At 30.4% G+C, this 21,486-nt stretch overlaps 2 protein-coding genes and 1 long non-coding RNA gene across 3 annotated transcripts; 2 read left to right on the plus strand and 1 right to left on the minus strand.

Moving 5' to 3' along the window:
- The first annotated feature begins 6,476 nt into the window (after window positions 1–6,476).
- On the plus strand, window positions 6,477–9,204 carry LOC107261299. Its single transcript, XR_001535270.3, has 2 exons — window positions 6,477–6,914; window positions 8,660–9,204. It is a non-coding gene; the product is annotated as an uncharacterized LOC107261299 (long non-coding RNA).
- Window positions 9,205–10,710: 1,506 nt separating this feature from the next.
- LOC8284627 (glycine cleavage system H protein, mitochondrial) lies at window positions 10,711–12,697 on the minus strand. Its single transcript, XM_002519799.4, has 4 exons — window positions 12,495–12,697; window positions 12,247–12,335; window positions 11,140–11,310; window positions 10,711–11,041 (listed from the first exon to the last, which is right to left on the minus strand). The coding sequence occupies exons 1-4, from the start codon at window positions 12,601–12,603 to the stop codon at window positions 10,913–10,915; spliced, it is 498 nt and encodes a 165-aa protein (XP_002519845.1). The 5' UTR covers window positions 12,604–12,697; the 3' UTR covers window positions 10,711–10,912.
- Window positions 12,698–13,410: 713 nt separating this feature from the next.
- Window positions 13,411–16,708, plus strand: LOC8284626. The gene is made up of 7 exons (XM_002519798.4): window positions 13,411–13,676; window positions 13,818–13,950; window positions 14,938–15,017; window positions 15,120–15,198; window positions 15,278–15,387; window positions 15,800–15,864; window positions 16,400–16,708. Exons 1-7 carry the CDS (start codon window positions 13,545–13,547, stop codon window positions 16,491–16,493), a joined length of 693 nt encoding a protein of 230 aa, XP_002519844.1. The 5' UTR covers window positions 13,411–13,544; the 3' UTR covers window positions 16,494–16,708.
- The last annotated feature ends 4,778 nt before the right edge of the window (window positions 16,709–21,486 follow it).

The following is a 21,486-nucleotide window of genomic DNA, read 5'->3' on the forward strand; positions in this document are numbered from 1 at the left end:
CACCATCTATAATATTGAATTCATCAATCATGGAAAAGAAAATAGACAGAAAGAACATATTATTGTCAAGAACTAAAATAAAATTTCATAAAATAAAATACAACTATGATAAAGCATAACACAATATACAGAAACCGACTAGTCGTTTGTCTATGTGTTTAAGTTATTCATATTATTTTAATTATAAATAACAAATAAAATAAGCTAATAGAATTGTTGATATTTTAAAATTGTAATCCTGTTTTGAAAAATAATAATAATTTAATATTATCTTTAAGTGTCTTTCTTAATAAATTTTTTAATATTATAAAATTTTATTATATGACAATAAATATATAATTATATTGAAAATGTTTATTTATTTATTTTATAATTAGTGAAATATGAGCATAGAGCAGTAATCTCATCTTACAACTAAATTAAAGCACCGGATGTGAGCAGTAATCTTCATTTTGCTACATAATCTTGTTGGCATTCTTCTCAAAAAAGATCCAATCCGATAAAGCATGCATGATGTATACAATATGATCAATTAATATTATCATTAGTAAACATTAATTAACTTTGAAAATGGATGCTTCGAGATTTTATTCTTAAAAAAAGGAATTGTGATGGACATAACCATATATACCTTATTGTCCTGGACATGTAATATGAGGCTAAGAGTGCCTCCTTCCTCAGAAGAATGAACATATTCTGTCTTCTAATCCAAATCTGCCTTAAATTTCTTAGCTGTAATCTCTTTTTCTCTCTTACAAACAATAGTGAAACACTCCAACTTTCTCTGCTTATTGCGTAGATATTCGGATTCCCAAAGAAGATTCAGCATTTTTCTTTTAAAAATTCTTAAACAAACATAAAATTATAAACTAAAAAAAAAAACAGGCGTTAACCATAATCTTATAGCAGAGTGTATCACTTTTTCAAGCTGCTACCAAACATAAAACGTGTTTCTTTTTTCCTTTTTCTCTTAAAAAGACAAAACGAGGCAAAACAAGAAATGGAAAAGGGAAAGAATTCATGTGGCGTGGAGCTTTTCTAAATCTGTGAAATTCTTTAATAATATAGAAGCTGTGCCATTTAAGCGCCACGTCAGTAAATAATAATATAATAACATTTTAATGGTATATATAAAGTTTTGATTACAGTAAAAACCATAGCTATCACATTTTCAAGACAAAAAATATGACCTAAAATTGAAAACAAAAGTACTAAATAAGAGAAATAACTTTTAATTTTACTTTTTTTTTTTTTTTTTTGGGTTCTGTTTCTTTAATTTGGTGTTCCAAATCAAATCCAAACTCCAAGAAAGCAAGCTTTTTAGATAGTAGGTGTGAAACTCAGCAATCAACTTTGGTGGTTTCAATATATACATAAATATATAATGAATTAGTTGATCACAGTTACCTAAATTTGAAGTGTAAGAATGATTGTGAAAGGCAATAGCTCGTATTCTGACCTGTTGAGTGACTTATCTACCATACCAAAAGTCGAATATGGTTTTGTTTTATTTATCCAAAAAATAGAAAAGAAAAGAAAGTTAACTTTGTGGGAGTGTAATTATATTGAGTGCATTTTCCATAATATAAGTGGTGCTAGTTTTTATTTGCAGTATAAAAGGAATGCTTTATCATATGCACCCATCATCCCATTCAATTCCAAACCTAATAGCTGCTTTTTCCCACAAAATATTTATTCATTTAATTAATCAAACAAAGTCAGATCCCACTAATTCTATAATAATAATAATAATAATAAAAACATCAACATCCTGACCGAAATTTAATTAATTGCACATTGCAATATCCTTTTGGTTGGAACGGAAACTTGGATTGATGGGCAGGAAGACAATGACCAATCTTGGTCCATACTTGCATGCACACTTCTTTTAATTCATTGGTTTGATGCTTCTGCGGTGACCCAACTAAGGGATGCAATTTTCTTCTACTATATTATATTTATGTTTCTTTCCTTTTAATTTCCTTATATTTCTTCACATTTACTTATCATTTTGATTGTTGGTGGTATTATTCATTAGAAATTATAGTGCCACCATTCTTCTATGTTGATGATGGATCACAACATATTAGCATGCAATTATCACACTTATAGAGGAAATTCCCAAGTTCTAATGAATTCTTCAAATAACATCTATCTCTTTTCTTTGATGGAATATTGGATAAGTTAATTAGACCTACCTTACTGTGATTAATAAATCCTTCTTATAAAATGTACCCATCATGCAAAATGCTATCAGTAATTGAATTACTTGATGATGGATTATTAGGACTTAGATCATGATAATGACACGCATTAGTGAGTTAATTTAAATGGAATATATTTTATTACCCACTAGCCAAAATCCTAACCTGTATAAGTTGTAATTGTTTTAGGGTGTACTTGATCTTGGACCACATGTATTTATTTGCAGAAGGAAGGGTGTCTCTCTCTCTCTCTCTCTCTCTATATATATATATATATAAATGCCACAAATTTTTCTGAGGACCCTGTCTGTCACCACATTAATTCTTCCAAGTGAACATATAGAATAGAAAGGTTAAGCAGGGTCAAGCTTGGTGACGAAATAACAGATTGTATGCACTAAAACCTGCGCATGCTTAATGTTAGATCAGCAATTTCTATATTCTATAATTGGATACAGCAATAGCCGCAAAAGGAAACAAAATCAATTAATGAATCATGTAATAATATAAAACATATCTGTTGTATCTTTTGATTAACAAATACTATAGCTCCTAATGGAAGACAAAGACCTTCTTGGCCACTCAGATAGCTAGAAGGAGATATATATTAAAAAATAAATAAATTCATATGTGTAATTTGGGGTTCTTTTCTAGGACCTATCTTTTCATCAATTAGGTCATCCCACCAATTGACAGTTTTTGTCTATTTGTTTAGATTATCTTCTAATGATAATAGGTTTCACCTTTTTTTTGTAGTTCCTCTTTCTTAAGATAACATGTCTATAAAAATACATTTCAGCAAAAACGAGGTTTTATATGAAAATAAGTTTTGCTTATAAAAAAAAACAGACTTAATGAAATTAACCTCTTTTTTTTTTTTATCAATATTTCATATCAATACGGGTATTAGAAATCTACTCACATTTTATTTCTGACTTTTGGAGTGCATGAATTAGAAAAGAACAAAAATACTATAAAACGAAACGATGGAGATATTCACACTTATAAGAAACTTATATTTTCCTTTGTCTTTTTCTTTTTCTTTTTCTATTATAAGCCAAAAGAGATTGTAGAGAAAACTATGCTAAAAATAGAGTAAATTTTAGGTATTGCTGGCATGTCCATTAATGGGTATGTAACTAAGCATTTCCCTCATAAGCCACATTCTATAAGTTCATGAAAAGTCTTGCAATTAACTTCTTATTTCGTATTTCAAGAATACATTTAGAGAATATGCTCAGTGTGACATAATAAAATATAATATAATCAATTGTATATAATAAAATTATAATATAATAATTTTTTCACTACTATATATGGTTATAGTAAAAAAATATAAGTAATATGATGTAACCTCTATTAACACTCTTGATATATGAATCAAGGTTTACTTAATTCTAATCATATTTGAAATATTGGGTTTTTGTCCAAATGTCTCCTGAGTTATAAATGATAAGCTTTATAAAAGTAATCCTATGATAGCCTTAATTTGGTACCTAACAATTAAAGATAATGTTCTGCTAATTATCACAAAAAGGATATAATCACTAAGTGAGAGGATAGACTTTATGTCTTTGTATACATAGGCATATAGCCTTAATATTCAAAGGCTTATGACAGGCCAAGTTTAATTATAGAATATACTATATGAAGTTTTTGAAAAGATATGCTGAAGGGGCATTTAGACATCTCAACTAGGCTGACATTTCTGTAGCACTGACTGACTCATGCATGTAGAGAATACTCTAGGAGTTGTCAAAATATGGATTTGATTATTTATATATGAAGAGGCAACAATCTTTGTGGAATTGGTGTAGTGCGTACATATTCACAACCTTGTTATTAGCTCCTGATTCATGAAATAAATATCTTGGCATCTGGTGCTCTTTTGTGCGTCAATGGCAGTATTCAATATGTTGAGGCCATCTTGGGCTAGTGTCAACTATAACTTTTTGGTTACCTAATTTCTATTTTTGCTGCATCAAGGGGTCCTTTCTAAGATCTTGAAGAGAATGAGCTCACATGTAGAAATATTCTGAAATATAATATAAGTACTCACATCTGAGACTACATAATTATCCTGTAAATTGGTGAGATCATTTAAGTCTACTTGGGTTTCAGGTCATTTAAATTGCTCTTTCGCTTGCAACTATAAACAGTAACATTTAACTCAAAAGTGTGTTAATACTGTTGGTCAATTTGTATAGACTACTTGACTAAATATTTGACATAAGTACAAAATATCTAACGTATTCCTTAAATAGTGTAATCTAAGTTCTAAAGTGTGATGTTTTTGGTCTAGGATTGCGCATGTTAACGTGAACAACTTAGGAACGGGAACATGACACATTTTGCCTCTTAAATCTTTATCTTCTTGTTCTGTTATGTCGAGTGTTACGCCTCTTTTTGTTTTATTTTATTTGCTTTTGTTAAGGGTCAATTGTTGAGTCATTAACAATGTTATTTCACATAATAGAATGTGGCTAGTCCTCTCATGTTAATAATTTTATTAAAAGAATAAGGTTGAGGAACTTGCGTGCCTGTAACCGAGATGGTCACTAACTAAATGGCGACACCTCTTGCGCGGCAACTTCCATCTTTTGCGGCTAACAAGTAAAAGCTGGCTTGAATCGATGGTGACCCGCTCTTCTTCTTCTTCTTCTTCTTCTTCTTCTTCGTCTTCTATTAGTGCTCCGAAACATGAAGAAAAGAAAAAGTATCTAACCTTCAAGAAAGTACCTTCGTGGGAAGAAGCAAAAGTGAAAAGCAATTAATTGCCGAAACGTTTAGAACTCTTCCAAATGAAGATGACAGATTATTATTTTTTGAAGAGAAACATAAGAGTTTGATTCATTGAGAAAAAGAAAAAACGTAAGTGTTTTTTCTAATTAAAAATAATTCTATCCATATTCAGTTAATTTAATTAAAGTAGCACGAAGATAATTTATTTTTTTAATTAGAAATAATTCTAATTATATAAACTAGTATTTTAATCATATAATGCTAATTTTACTAATTACATGTTAATTTTTAATTTTAAAAATTAATATATTGATTAAATATATCAATATTAGTTTTATATAATTAAAACCAACAAATAATATTTTTAAATAATTTTTTAGATTTATTATATTAAAAGAATTTGAAATACTTAAAATTTATTAAGAAGTACTTAAAATATATTCATTTATTATTATTTTTAAAATGAGACAAAATAATTATAAAATTTATTGAATTTTTTACGTAACAATAATATATGTACAATATGCGGATAATTATTAATAAAAATTCTTCCGACTTTCTTAGTTTATTCTTTCGCTTTCTAAATTTTTTATTTCTAATTAAAAGAGTTATATTTTATCATAAATATTTTATTAAAACATTAGAGAAAAAACATTTAAAAAAAAAACAGCTCAATCATTGTCATCATATATAGTGACACTCCTTGTTGGGCTTATTAGAGTGAGTTTGGAAAGAAAAATAGATTAAATAGAAAAAAAAATTAAAAAAAAAAAAGCCAACAACACTCTATTGTTAAAATAATAACAAAAGAAAAAGAATAATGGTCTTGAATTTGTGCATTTAGAAGGAAGATCATTTGATATTAAGCTTGGAGAAAGATCGTGAGCTAGAGAAATTCAGGATTATGGGGTCTTCCATGGTGGCAACTTAGTAATCTATGTTGTCCACATATGGCTATAATTACCTTTTTTTCTTTCTTTACGATCCACGATGACAAGTAAAGTAAAACCATTCCAGGGTGGTTCCTAGTCTAAAGGAGAAAAGAAAAGAAACAGAAGATGAAAAGAAGAGAAAAGGAAAATAAAAGTAAAAATGATAATGATTATGGAATGGAATGAATGGTGGAAGAGAGTTTTTCTTACAAAGGTGCCAACTGTTTTCATATTCGTATACAGTATTAGTCTCCATAATTTGGTGCCAACTGTTTTCATATTCAGCCTCAATAATTTGTTCCGGATAATACTTGCTATAAAGAAAAACAAGAAAAAGAAACCAGAAAGATTATTACTGAATCAAATTAAAGTGCAATGCATAAACAGAGGAGGGAGGGAAGAGAGGAACCCCAAAACTTTCTTAACATGTGTCATTGCCTAACATTTCTTCGATTATCAGTATTCTTGGAAAGAAGTTCACAATTGGCAATAATCAAACCACAAGAAGATATAGTAGAAATGCTTTACGTAGGATTACAAACCAAGAAAAGTTAACTTATTAATTAATAGAATTCAAAACATATTTAAATTGTTCTTCTATAGGATCAGAATTGTTTTTTATTAGAAAAATAATTTAAAGTTATTAGATAGTTTTGATATTATTATAATTGCTTAATTTATTTTATTTATTAAGAAAAGAGTGAATTATATTTTTCTTTTTGTTCAACATGTAATTAATCCGAGCCAAATATGTAAAAAAATAAAAAATCCGAACATGGAAACAATGCTAAATTGAGCTCAGAATACAAAATCAACAGTTAAATTGAACTTTGTTCTTTGTTTTTATATAGTTCAAAGTTCATAGGTTCATTTTTTTATACGAAAAATTAAAATTAAGTGGAGACTTCTAGAAACACCTGCAGAGTAGGGGCTGTACTGTAATTTGATACGGAATGCAGAACTTAAAAAGACAATAATCTGAGGACCCATAGCGCAAAAGTACGAACCAATCGGTAGTCAAACAGTTAAAGAAAAGGTAAGCGAGTTTCGTCTTTAATTTTTATTTTTTTTTAATTTTCCATGAAATAAATTTTATCTTGAGATTCTGCTCGTTGATCTTAAACTATGTGTTTGTTTCACGAGAAATTAAAGGCAAAATATAGTAAATGAAAAAAAAAAAATTATGTTGCTTTTTTGCTAACGAGAAAACCTTCAACTGTAGATTTGACTTTTTATTTCAAGAATTTTTCTTTAACCTCTAGGGTTTCCTCGTTAATTGAGAAATCTGTTAAATTGACAATTGTAATCCAGTTGGTATATATTGGGTGAAGGATCGTGAGTTTGAATGATTGTGGGAGATGAAATTTGGAGGAAATACAAAGGTTAATTGGAGTTGTGTTGGGGGTTTGATTTGGTACAAGCAATTTGAAACCTGACTTTTTTCTTTATTTCTAATGATGGATGCATATGTTGGAATTTGGATTCTGAATTTTAATCAAAGATGAGATGAGTCGTAATGGATTTCGCATAGTTTAATTACATCTGGGTTGAATTCTAACCTTTTGAGGCAATCCTTTTATTTATAAGCACTCATCTGATGTAAAAGCAGGAAAAAATAAAAAGAGAGCGATAGGAGAGATTAAGGTTCATGATTGTTAGCTTATAAGAATATCAAGATCCCTTCTGGACACTTAAATCAAACAACAGCACTTACTGCACTCATCTAGTACTATGAGATTCATTATTATTATCTAAGAGCTGATTCTTGTTAATTCGTGAATTAGCTATTCGGATATGCTTGTCGTCTATTCTACTTATGACACATTGGTGTTGAGCTGTTGTTCTGTTGGTTATGTGCAATTGGAAAAAGAAGCATATAAGAAACTGTAAATATTTATTTAGGTGAGGTTTGTTGTGTCTGTTGAAATTGAAGAACATTTGAGATTGAGTGACTTTTGCAGTATCCAAGTAATTTTGGTTTTTTTTGGCCTTTAGTTGATCTGTAATGTTGTAGGATTGCAGATGCTTAACATATTTACTGTCCAGTATTGAATAACAAAATATCACTCAAGAAGTAAGCTTTCTAACAGCTTTGATAAATTCACATCTTGTGTAAGAAAATTTACTGGCGAATGATGATTGCAATCTATCAGTCTTCATAGTCTCAATTCCAGTTTGTTGAAATTCCCTTGTATTTGAATATGTTGATTCATGTAGTATTTTAGTCACTAGAAATTATTCCCGTCCATCAATATTGTGTTCTCGTGCTCCTGTCACCTGATGTAGAATATACACTACTTATGAAATTTTTTGTGGAAATGATTTGTGATGAATGATGCCTGGCTAGTGACATGCAAACTATGAGAGGTGAAAGGTTTTCTTCATCTTTGTGTTGTCATAAGAGAAAGAGCCAAGGAATTAGTTAAAAAGTTAAGGAGAGGGGAAAAAATGGAAGAAAATATTAGTTTTATGTTTTCCAATTAAGCATGACTAAAAATGATTTTTAACTGACTAGTTTGTGTATACGAATCATATTTTCTTGTCTCATCTATGTCGAACTTGAACTTTTATGCCAATCCATGCTAGAGTAGAGAACAGAAAATTAAGGGTGGTCCTTTAAGTGGTTGTAAGTGAAGATGTGACTAGTTTCTGAGATGTATGATGGTTTAATAGAGTTTTATTTCTGTATCCAGTCTAGATCATGACTATAATATGTTTCCCCCTTCATGTATCTGTTACTCTTTGTCCTGTTTCAAAAGAATCTTGAATACAAAATTGCAGGTACAATTTAGAAATTTTATGGATATAAAAGAAGCTTGCAAACAGGCTTCTCAGGATCTCGCCCGTGAGTCACTTATTGAGATTTCTTATTCCCTGCCGGAAAAGGTCCAGACCCCAGATGTGGGTGAAATTTCCGTTGGTGAGGACATGAACAATGATGGAGCTGACAGGTTTAGATCTGAACTAATTTCTATTTCTTACAGCCAATCTCCTGATATTACATTGTCACCTGTATCCTCCGAGAAGCAGGACGGTTAGCATGGACCTTCTTCTTTTTTTTCCTTTTCATCCTTTTTTTTTTTTTTTTTTTTGTAATGAGCTGTTAAGGACTGACGTTGTTGTGAAATGTTCTTGCAACATAATATCCTGGCTCAAATGTGCTCTAGAACTTACTGTATTTTAAATGTTTTTGCTACTGACGCTGGGTAGCCTGTCTCTTGATGTCAGTTTAGATAGAAGACATGGAGTAGTTTTGTATACATATATGTTGTCTGTCACAATATAGAAATGTTACAAAATGAATGTGATTTGGTATCGTGCTATAATTGATTTGTCTATGAAGTACATGGAAAAGCTACTTCTGATTTTATTATCATTCTGAATGTGTTCGTTTGATTTTACTTGGGTCCATTATGGTTCCGCTTATGTGTTTGATTCAATAACCGCAATTCTCTTTCGTCTCTGAATGGAGCAGTTGGGCTTTGCTTTTATTTTCTTTAATGTTAACTTGAAATCCGTATTGTTCGAAAATGTTCAATTGATCCTAGCTTGGAATTGTTTTTTCTTCTGTTTTCTTTTTGCCTTTCCGATACAAGTGACAGGTCTAATGGGAGATAGAATATCACTAGATGATCACTTTGGGGTGCTACTGTGAAATGGGAGAAAGAAATTATCAAATTTTAAATGCATGAAGGCTTTATGTTCAATTGTCGTAGACTTCTTGCGCTGTTATATATATTTCGGTAGCTAAACGTCCATGGTCAAGTTGTAAGATAGATTGTTTCATGCTATTAAGCTTTTCTGCAAATTGACTTATATTTCCAGCATGATACATTTATAGATAGCTTAATAGATGGTCAAGTTATTAGCTGGGCATAACGGCGGTATGAAGTTATACATATTTCGTAATTTCTGGCTGTCAGATCAGATATATATTCTCTGCTGCCGCTGCCTATGTCTATGCCTAGCTTCTTTTTCATTTTCTACTTTTTCTTCTTCAATTATTATTTGTTGTCTCACCTGATATCAATGTGTACGGTTAATGCAATGACATCTTTCTGGTTTCTGGAAGAGGAATTAGTAAATGTAGAGTGTGGCAAACAGTTTTTCCACACTTACAAATTGCCCCACTGCTTTCTACTTCTGCATCTTTGCTAAATTCTTGTAACTTTCTGCATTAATCCTTGATGTGTTAATCTTTTACTTTCTTGTATATGGCAACTTTTATGTTACCGAATAATAATAATATGTATGGTGGGTAAATGAAAATCTCTTTATCTGTAAGTATTTTTCTTGAATAATAAGATTTACTGGGAAAAAGGAAAAAGGGGGTGTGGCCTCAGAGGCGAGGACAACAAGCAGCCGCAGGACATCTGTCAGATGCAACGGCACCACCTTCAAACCTCCAAGAGGGGCAATCCAGTCAACTTGGGAATCTAACACGTGCCAGGTGCATCAGTGTTTCATTTCTTTTGCCACTTGGAGGGAAACACCGGGAAAAGACCCCCTGCTGTTGGACTCTGATTTCAGAGTGAGGTTTAGGGTTTGAAAAGGCACGTGCTGCTCCCTGCCCCACACCCCGGTGATGCATTGACGTTGTTCACTCTATATATTTAAAGCCGAAGATATTACTCGTAGGAAACGATGTGGGTAACACATCAGGTGCTGTTAGGTGCTAAATAAAAACAAATTTTTGGTTCTATAGACCATAAGTGGTTAGTATTAGTCAGGTTTAATATGTAAATTTCGACTCAAAATAAAGAGTTTAATATGGATAGTTGTAATATACAGAAATTAATGAGTGAAGACAAGATAAAAAGGAGCAAGCGAAGTGAGAAATTTGTTCTTAGTTATAGGAAATTGCAGAAGCACAAGATAGAAAAAAGAAAAAACACGAGGAAGAGGAAATGAAAAATGAGACTGGAAGCTAACATATATAAGAGATAGATTGTGATAGTTGACAGGCACTGGGACTTGAAATATTTCTAAAGCAAGTTAGTCCATGAAAATATGGAAGCAAGCTTGTTCACATTTCTAATGAGCAGCATCTTCTTCCTCGCAGAATTTTGTGTATTCCTTTGGACCCATTAAGGACTCTAATTCTGATGGATTGTTTGGCTTCACTTTGATCATCCATCCTTCTTCATATGGACTTGAATTAATCTTTCATTTCCAAAAACAAAAAAAGGAAAAGGGTCCAAAATTAGATAAAAGTAAACATATAATTTTGTTGCCAGAGAAATGATTTGGTTATGACTCACCGAGCCAGGTCCTTCGGTAAGCTTTGTGTTAACTTCAACAACCTCACCAGAGATTGGAGAGTTAACATCACTTGTTGCTTTCACACTTTCCACAGCTCCAAAGCTCTTGCCTTGAGTAACTGAAGTACCAGCTTCTGGTAGATCCACAAACACTACTTCTCCCAGATGATCCTGCAGATTTTATGCATCATATTCTTATGCGTATTTGTAGTTTCACATATTAGCTGGGATTTCTGTCCTCTTTACTTCAATTCGCTGAAGATTCTGATCCCACTTCCCAACAATTTAACAGGATTATTTAGTATAACACAAATGGACATAATTAAAGAAGCTAATGCACGAGATTCCCCATTTTTAAGGGTCAGGGCAGACGGTCTATTGTATGCAACCTTGCCCCTCTTTTCCATTTTAGTGGAGTATTTGACTCGACAGCTATAATTTCCAGTCACAAAGCCACTAAATTGTAATAATGATCTCCAAACTCTATACTAATAATAGCTATTATCACAAAAGATTCATAGGCCACTATTGGATCACTCTAAACTTCATTTCCTGTCAAAAATTGAAGTTTAGTAATCAAAAAATCACAAATTAATCTTTTGTGAACAAAACTGTTACTAGCCTAAAGTTTAATGGTTACTGGTGCTATTTATACTTCACATAAAGCACAAGTAGCTAATAAGACTTTGTTCTCTTAGTGGCTTAAAGTTGGTCTTTCCCCCAATCTTAAATTAGGATTCATATTTGAATCTTTCATGTCGAAATAAGGTTCTCGTAAGAACTTATTCTACTGCAAGAAGTGGCAATGTAAAATACTGATAAATGGAGACGCAGACCAAACTTCATATTATCTTGTGTGGTCATTTTGTGGCCAGACCTTATCCATCTGAACGTGTGGTGATGGAAGAACAATTAGATTCAAGGACCACCCCAAAAGTTTATCCTCAGCAGAAAAGCTAACTCTAAACAAACAAATTAATAAATTGTACCCGTAAAAGTTATTGTTAATTTTGCATCAATTCCTGAGTGCAAATCTTCAATGGAAGTAACTCTTATGTGTTCACCAAGAAAATCAACATAAGGACATAAGGAAAAAAGAATATAAACCTGAGCATGGTCAGTGATGCCAATTGTAGCTACTGAACCTTCGTGCTTCACCCATTCATGTGAAGTTGCATACTTCAGCCCATCTAGTACTGCAATTCCAATCAATAAACTAGCACCTTTATCAGATTCATGGAAATATTATTTACATACAAAACCGGATGTGGAAAAGATTCTTGAATTTAAAGAAGCTTATTTTTCAGGAATATAAAAGAAAAGGAGAGAGGAAACAAGGAAAAGAGCAAGAGTACCGGATGAAAAGCATCTTGAAAGAGAGTAAGAAGGAGAGAGTTGAGCTTTGCAGGCTACAGAGATTTTTAGTGTATTAGCTGTGGAAGACGCCCACATTCTGAGTGCCATGTTAATGCTAAAGTTTTCTTGTTTCTGTAGTATTTTTGTTCAGCTCAAAGCACGCATATGGGAAGTTGAAAGATGGTATCATATATCTTCAGGTTTTATCTTGGACGAATGGTGGGCAACAAAAGCCTCATCCTGACGACCCACTACCAACGTAACCATTAATATGTGATATGAAAATACATGATCATCAACATTTTCACTTTTTTGTATTTTTCTTTATTAACAAATGAAGCTGAACATAAAATTTACCTTCCTTTTTCCTTTTTCCATTTATTTACATGGAACTAATTTTTCACACACATGGCACCTAACTTGTTATTTATAACACTAAATAATTTTAAAAATAATAATAATTAGTAATGCCTTGTAAGCGGTAGTTATCTCAGACATTAACATTAAGATTTATTTACTAGAAATTTGAATTAATTGAATTGAGAATGTGAGAAGTAAGCGTAGAATAAAAAGTGGGACAGTGATATATGATAGATCGAATCTATCAAAAAATAAACGAGTTTATATTAATTTAAAATTTAAAATTTTAATATTATTTATTGGTTTTCTTTTCGCATGCATTACCCAACATTAATGTGGGACTCAAATTATCCAAATTGGAAAAGATTGGATTCATTTTTTAATCCAAAAGTTCAGTTGTGCCTTATTTAATTTCTTGGACTAAGTTGGGGGGTCAAAATCAAAATGACCTTTGTCCATTTAACTTTTATTTTGGAACTCTGTAAATTGTGACTTTGTCAGTTACTGGGCTGGGCTTTTCAGTGCGCTGACCCATGCCCCCTTAGCCCCCAAAAATAGAAAAAGGAAAATAAAAAATGAAGAAGAGAAGAGAGGAGAAATGCATGTTACAGTGAGAGAGAGGGAAAACAGAAAATTGGAGAAGTTGACCAGAAGCAATATCGAAATCAATTTCCAATAGAATAAAAGTGATGCCGCAGACAGAGATCACAGAAGAGAAGAGCAATAATGAAAGCAACAATAAGCAGAATCTGGTAGAGATTACTCTCAAAACCATCGGCCCTTCCCCTTCGTCTCGCCTTCTTGTCCCTTCTCCCATTAAAGTACTCTTCTCTTTATCCTTTGCTTTCTCTACACAGTTTTTTTGTTTGAAAGTTTGGTATACTTGGAATGTTCTTTCATATCATGTTTCCAATTCTAATTTTGTGATTGGTTATTATTTTTCTTTTTAATCACAATGATAGGTGCGTGATTTGAGAAAGTTGATTGCTGAAGATCATCATCTACCAATTCAGAATCTGAGGCTTATCTTGCGAGGCAATGTTTTGCAGGATAGCAAACATGACGATGATGCATATATCAAACTCAGCAACTCTGGTAGACATGCATATCTTGTTTTTAATTTTTTATTTATTCTTCTTCAACTACATGTAAGTAACTGTAATCTTCTAGTAGAGGCTGCATTAATGTCTTAGGAGTTATGTATTTGGTCTAAAGCATGTATAAGCATGAACAAGGTACCACATTTTATTGCGGTTGTGGAATTAATTACCCTAGCATTTAACTGATGCTTATCCACAAATGCTTTATTATCAGTTTCCCTCTTAGATGTGTTTTACTAGGAAGGGAATCGAGGCCAGGTCGTGAATTAGGAAGTCTGCTATTATTCCGACATAAATTAGTGACTGCCCTACGTTGCTGCGTTAATACAGTAGGAAAGTGGTAGTGCTCTAACGATTTTCAGTTTGTAGAACGACTTAAAAGTTTTGTTAGGTGGTCTTCTAACCCTCTATTATATGCTGCTAATGGTTTTCGATGTTAATTTGAATTTCTCACTCTCCTTTTAACATTCTTATCATTTTACTATATCACGTGGCATGCATATTCCCACTCCTAGTTCTAACCTAGCAGTAATTATTATTCCCATCCAAACTGAAGTGCTTTTTTTTTTTTCTCAGATATCTGTTTCTTTATTATGTTTTAGATGTTTTTTGGGTCATCAGGTTCATGATTCTATCTTTTGGAAATTTTTTATATAATAATCAAATGCAGGTATTTCTACTAGAAAAATATTAAGAAAGGAAAAATCTGCTTTACCATTCTCATTCTAACAACTCCACAGATTGCAAATTTTTTGACAAATATCACCTAATTATTGAGCCTGTTGTGTGATTATAGATGGCTAAGTAATTGAGAAACTATGATTACCAGTCAGGGTTTCTTTGATGTTAGCAATGAAGTTGCTAGGTGCTAAATTATTAAGAATAAATTATTAATATGCAGTCACAGAGTACCTAATTTAGCATCCACAATTTTTTTGTTTCTATTTATGTGATATTCATGCATTTTCTTTTTATTTTCTAGATTCACTGATTGTTGCTGTCAAACCAAAGCCTCCGGCAAAACATCTTCATGACGGATTTGATTTTGATGATGATGACCTGGTACAGTGGAATGAGGACTGGTAAAGAGCTGGTTTTAGATACTTAGATATTGGATAATGTTTCTCATTCAAATTCTTGTTCTTCTTTATTATGGAAATTCAGAAGTTTCAGCTGCCACAGTCAACTAGTCGTTGGAAGAGGAGAATTTACTCATTTCTGCATGATAAGCTGAAGATTTCTGGTCGGTATCTAATGGAAATACTGCTACATTTTTGAAATAACAACTTACTGATCAGTTTTTCTTTCTATTTCAATGATAGATATCCTTTTGATGGCACTTTTCTCTCTCAGTCTGAAGGCATGGGCTGTGATTGTTCTGTGGTTCGGTTTGGCACCTGTTGCACATAGATGGGACCTTGGACCTTTATATGTGAGTTACTTCACTGTAGAACCAGAAATTAGACACTTCAGTTTGCAGTTTCCCTGGCTCTTTTTGTGGACAACAGAGGGAGAATTGATTTTGATTGTAAATTCAAAATACTGAAAATGATTGCCAGTTTTAAACAATTGAAGTAACAATGCCTTTCTTAAAATAATCCTTGTGGATGCTTTAGATTCAGGCTTGACAGCAAAGCTTGTTAATTAGTGCTTGAGAACATATCTGAGCTGAAGTTTCTTGCCTTTTGTTAAGTTCAAACTTATTGTAGTCTCAATAAGTTGTGCCTGAGGGCTAAATATTTTTTGGTTAAGGTGGCCTCTGTTGACTGCTGCATCACTCGTGTCTTTTGTGTGAGAGAAACTTTTGCTTATATCTTGATTTCCTGTTACCATGTGATCTTCAGATGCTAGGCACAGGCTTTTCAATCATTTTCTTTAACCTTGGACGGCGGCAAGCTGGTGATCTCAGGTATCAGTAATTTTGATAATTGTAATATTACTCGGGTTAACTAAATCAACATCATAAGTAAGTTTAAAAAATGTTTTTTGGGTAAGATATAGAATAATACTCCTCAAAATGAGATATGGTCTTTCTTTTGTTCTTTCCCCCTATCCTTTTGGAGGATGAAGGGGAAGCTGAGTCCATTGTGATTATTGTGACGTGGAGATGAACATCCTTGTTGTAGGGCACCTTTCTAGTTCATCAGTATAATTTCTAATCACTGTTCTGACACTCATAATTGTTTTCTGTGTCTAGGTAGATTTTTCATGGTATTCTATGATAATATTTTGATATTGTGCTGAATTCCTATGGTAGTATTATGATTCTTATTGAGAGTTTTTAGTGGTAGCTCCTTGTTTGTGTTTTCTTTTTTTCTTATTCTCTTCTTAGTGTTACTGCCGCAAAACCTGATAGAGTTCAGATATCAACATCATATGCTGGCTAATGTGAAATTACTCAATTTTGTTTTCTGGGTCTTATTTATTGTTTTGTGATAATGCAGTGCGTACTCTATCTTCAATGAAGACTTTAGGGAGCTTCCTGGGACGCTTAATGCAGATCGCCTAGATAGAGACATACGGGCTGGTCAGTTATGAAACACTTCACCCATCACCTACCTTTGTTAAAAGTGTTTCAATACTTTACCCACCAACTGCACATACGTGAACCTGTGCCAGCAAAATTTTGTGAGATCACAAAGCAGTGTTTCTTCTTTCCCCTTGTAGCATATCTTTTCAATCTGATCACCCTTTTTCTTGTAACAAAAAGACAAAAACTTTCATGTATGTAATTGTAGATTTTATTTCTCTCATAGTTTTGACGATGATGTCTGCATTATATTCATGCGAAATTAGAAGAACATAGCTGTGAATGTGGAGTAGTTTCAGACATTTTGGTGTTAAAATATTACTTGTCACATATTTATGTACTTGATTAATTAATATCAGCAAAAGCTTCTGAAATTAAGCGCAACTAAACTCCTAACCTTTCAAGCTCAATTAGACCGAGATAGCCTTAAGGGTGTGATTGTTCTGTTTTTCAAACCTTAGGGGTTTAATTAAGCTACTTTAAAGTTTAGCGGTTTAATTGCATTTTATTGAAAGCTGAGAGACTTATTTGTACTTTTCTCTATTAATATCACATCTTTTTTTACACACTGCAATTAAATTTTAGAAAAGGAAATGATAAATAAAAGGACTTGGGTACAATTGAGAACTTTTAAGGAAGGGTGAACGGGCCTACAGATACTGAAAGCTGTCCAAGATTTCTCTTAAACTGGATGACGGATGGCCAGTCGGTGTAAGGCCTATTGGCCCCAAACGGGCTTCCTTTGTAAATGAGAACGTAAATTTGGCTCTGGACTCTCACGTTTTTATTGCATACTTTGTTATTGTATTCTTCCCCATAATGCGTTTCTATTTTAGAAAAAATATAAAAAAATATCCATTTTCTTTTATCATAAGTTCAGTATTTTTATATTTTTTTATAACATATATGAAAAATACAGTTTATAAATTTTTTTTCAAAATTACAGTTTTATTTGTTTTTATTTTTAATAAAACAATTAAAGAACAACAGTAAAACAATTAAAAAATAATCACACTATAAATTTAAAAAGATTTAGACAGTAAAAATGATATTTTTATTGATTTTAGAATATTTTTCAAAAATTTCCTATATCTTATGCATTGTATTTATTTCTCAAAATGAAAATGAGAAATTATTAGTTTATATATGAATATTAAGGCTAAAGTAGAAGTAAAGTTTACAGATTTAACCATTTTATATCATTTGTAACTTTTTCCTATTTCTTACTTTAAATTTATTATGATTAATCTTTAATCAAATTAATTTTAGTATTTATTATGTTAATGTAAAATAATAAGAAGGCAATGAATTATAAATGAATGGTGGGATTACACTTTCCCATCCACCTGTGACCATAATTATAGTTATGTCATCCTTATTTGAAAATCGAATACTTGCATCTTTTAAATTTGTACAGAAAGTTAGTCAACTATACTTATGCGGTAAAAAAAGAAAATGTAGTCAAATCAAAATCATGTACAAATTAAGGTTCCAAATATAAAAATAGAAAGAAATGAAAAGATTTTAAGATTATTTTTCTAGTAATTGTTCTAATTTATATATATATATAATAAATAAACTGTTTATAATTAAATTTTTTAGAATTTTCTATAAAAATCTTGATATTTTCCCCTCAAATCTTTGTACATTATTCATCTTTCCCTTCCACTTCTTCCCCTAAATTTCATGATCACCATAATACAGTTCAACTTTGAAGATGCTCTTCCAACTTGATACACTAAATCTCTTCACACATACATGGTTCTCATATCTCCACTCTTCAACTTGGACACCTTTTTTTAATAGCTTAAGGTGATAAGATTTTTTATTGACTGTATATAGATTTTTATTTAATGTCCAATCTGCACTCCATTAGCAATCCATATTAGACAAGTTGAGACTTTGGTTTGATTTTTAATTAATTTAAATTAATAAATATATATTTATTTAAAATAAATAGTAAGATTATCTGTAAATTATTAAAAAATGTAATTTGAAAAGGCTATTACTTGACTGCCTAGTTTGTATTTTGGGAGGCTATTAATTGAATATAAAATGCAGTGAATCATTATTCTCAATATAATATAAGGATTAGAGGAGCGGTTTGTTGTAGCATCACAAATTGGTAAACGTCCTCCCTCACATTCAAAGACTTTTAAGATTCTTGTATTAAAACATATATTATTTCTATTCAAATATTATTTATTTTTTTTCTACCATTTTAGGATTAAGAGGAATATCAGTTGCAAGATAATAAAAGAACAAGATGCACATATATTATTTGCTATATTTTTATTTTTATTTAGAAAAATTTATAATTCATTCAGAATTTGTTTGGAAAAGCATTCTTCTAATTTTAATTTTTAAATTTTAAAAATTATCTATTAAGAAAACAGATAAAAATATATGCTTTTCTTAAAAAGATAATATATTAAATAAAAATATAAAAGCTTGAAAATGCAAAATGCCAAAAAAGAAGAAGAGAGAGAGAATGTTAGCTTTCAGAGGAGAGGTATCGCGTGACACTGCCTGCGAATTGTCGTTTAGCTCAAGAATTCGCGGCAACCAACAAACTCTTTGACTTGCAGCTAAAGTTAATAATATTGAGAGAGAATGACTTTCCCGCCTTCACATGCAAAATTATTCTTTTCTTTTTCTCTATTAAAATCTTTTTTGACTTCCTGGCGACACTTCCCATGACAAATAAAAACAATTGAAAAAAGTTAAAAAGATACTATCTTGTTACTTCCTCATTTTAAATATGTTTTTTTTAAATATAAAATATATTACTTAAAATCTATTTTATGAAAATAAATAGTATTAACTTTTATTATAGGAGTTCGACGGTAGATTTTAGATTACGACCGAGCAAAAGAAAAAATAAAAACAAAAGTTGTAAGAAGAATTCGTGTCCTTTGACTAAATCAGACAAGAGAGTCTCTTCTCATGCACAGACAAACACCACTTTCTCTCTCTCTCTCTCTCTCCTTCCAAATTGAATCGTTACCGTCTATTCCATCCGGTCCTCCGATCTTTGCTTGTGCTGACGTGGCAATGAAAGATTCCTGCCCAGCTGCTGTCTGTGACAGATAATCTAATTCACCTAATAATTTATTATTTGAAAAGCGTTTTAAAAAAAAAAAAAAAAAAATTTGGTTTGGGCCTGTAACGTCAAACCTTGCTTTTCTGTTTATATGTCTTCTCTGGCCCACTGTTTTGTTAAATGACTATAACGCCATTGGCTCATCATACTCGTAGCTTTCTTTTATGGATTAAGTTCAAAAGACGAAGTTTTCTCTTTTTAATTTTCTTTTTCAGGGAAACAAACAAACAAACATTTGAACTGCATTGACTTTTTGAACTTCGACGAAGACTCTAAATACCTATGGACGAACCGTCGTTTTAAGCCCCAAATTAAGCTTAAAAATTCATAACTCCAACCGCAGAATATATATTTTTATTTTCTTGACATTATTTATTTAGCATCTCTTTTCTCCAATTTTTAATACAAATCAATATTTTACCATATACTTATCTTTATCAATTATAAGCGGTCAACTCGCATCTCCACTTTTTCTCTTCTTTTTTTAAGAAAAATATTCTAATTATTTAAAAAAATTGAACTATTGAATTCGAAGTGTACATTTGATCATGTGACCAATGGAAATGCATTTAATATTGATTTTCCTTTTTAGTTAAACTCACTTTACAGACGCTTTAACATGATATCATTGGAAACATTAATAATCAACATTAATAACAAATTTTTTTATTGATTTGGATAATACTTTGGAACTATAAATAATTATAAGGCCTTTTACGTATGCTATATAACTAACTCTAATCATGATAACTAATAATCTTTTTTTCATCCTACTATATCTAATGATTACTTCAAGATATTTTAGTAATATATTTTTATTATAGGTAATAAATTTATTTGTTAAGTAATATATTTTATTATATCTCATGTCTGTTTATTTAATTAAAATTTTAAATTTTTTTTAGATGAATTATTTTTAAAGGCTTAATAATTTTTACAGAATTTAGAATTTTATAAATGTCTTTACAAACTTTACTTAAAAATACATCTACAGATTATTATTTATCTATTATTTAAAAATAATTTTAATTGGTTTATTTTTATTATTTTTTTATATATATATTGAATATTATTTCACATAATGTTATATACAACTCTATATATAAATAATATATTTTATAATGTTATGTCAAATTTATATTATATTTAAATTTTACATCACAGCATGGACACTATTTCTTTTGTCAAGGCAATATTTTTTTAAAATATAAATTATTATTTTACAATTTATTTTTGATTAAACTACCAAATTCATATTATACTTATTATATTTTATTTATTGATTGTTTGATAAATACTTTAACCAATAATAAATCAGGCCTAGTAATTCATTAATAAATACTTAAATAAAAAACAATCACGTTTATCAATAAAAAAAATTATCTTTATAATAAAACTAGAAATCTATATATGATGGAGTTATTTGCTCAAAGTAATTAATTAAATGATTTATTTAAAACTCATATTTTAAAACGACCATTTTAAAATTAAATTAAAATTTTTAATTAATTTTTTTGTCTGCATGAGTAAAATAAAATATTATTAATAAATAATTTTTAATTTATGAGTTTTATTCAAATTTTTATATTTTTTAAAGTGGAGAATATAATAGAAAATAATGAAACAATAATGTATGAGAATTCAAAAAGAAGATAGATAAGTTTTTAAAAAATAAAAGTCTATTGAAACTTAAAGAAAGTGAAAGAGAAGTTTTGATAACTTTTATTCACAATACATAAAAAAGAAGGTTATTAAAATTATATATCTATAAAAGTTAATAACTTTTTAAAAATTAGTTTATTTTTAAAGATTTTACAGAAATTGTAATTGAATATTTTTTAAATTTTTAAATTTTTTAAAAATATTTAAAAGTTAATATCAAATAACTCATAACTTAT

Source organism: Ricinus communis, chromosome 5, assembly GCF_019578655.1.
Source record: "Ricinus communis isolate WT05 ecotype wild-type chromosome 5, ASM1957865v1, whole genome shotgun sequence".
Lineage (NCBI taxonomy): Eukaryota > Viridiplantae > Streptophyta > Magnoliopsida > Malpighiales > Euphorbiaceae > Ricinus > Ricinus communis.

Coding starts and splice junctions, on each gene's coding strand:
- LOC8284627 (XM_002519799.4), bottom strand. CDS start 12,603: ATGGCACTCAGAATGTGGGCGTCTTCCACAGCTAATACACTAAAAATC. Junction 12,336..12,494: donor TTCAAGATGCTTTTCATCCG/GTACTCTTGCTC, acceptor TTGGAATTGCAG/TACTAGATGGGCTGAAGTAT. Junction 11,311..12,246: donor GCATCACTGACCATGCTCAG/GTTTATATTCTT, acceptor TAAAATCTGCAG/GATCATCTGGGAGAAGTAGT.
- LOC8284626 (XM_002519798.4), top strand. CDS start 13,545: ATGCCGCAGACAGAGATCACAGAAGAGAAGAGCAATAATGAAAGCAAC. Junction 13,677..13,817: donor TTGTCCCTTCTCCCATTAAA/GTACTCTTCTCT, acceptor TCACAATGATAG/GTGCGTGATTTGAGAAAGTT. Junction 15,199..15,277: donor TGATAAGCTGAAGATTTCTG/GTCGGTATCTAA, acceptor TTTCAATGATAG/ATATCCTTTTGATGGCACTT.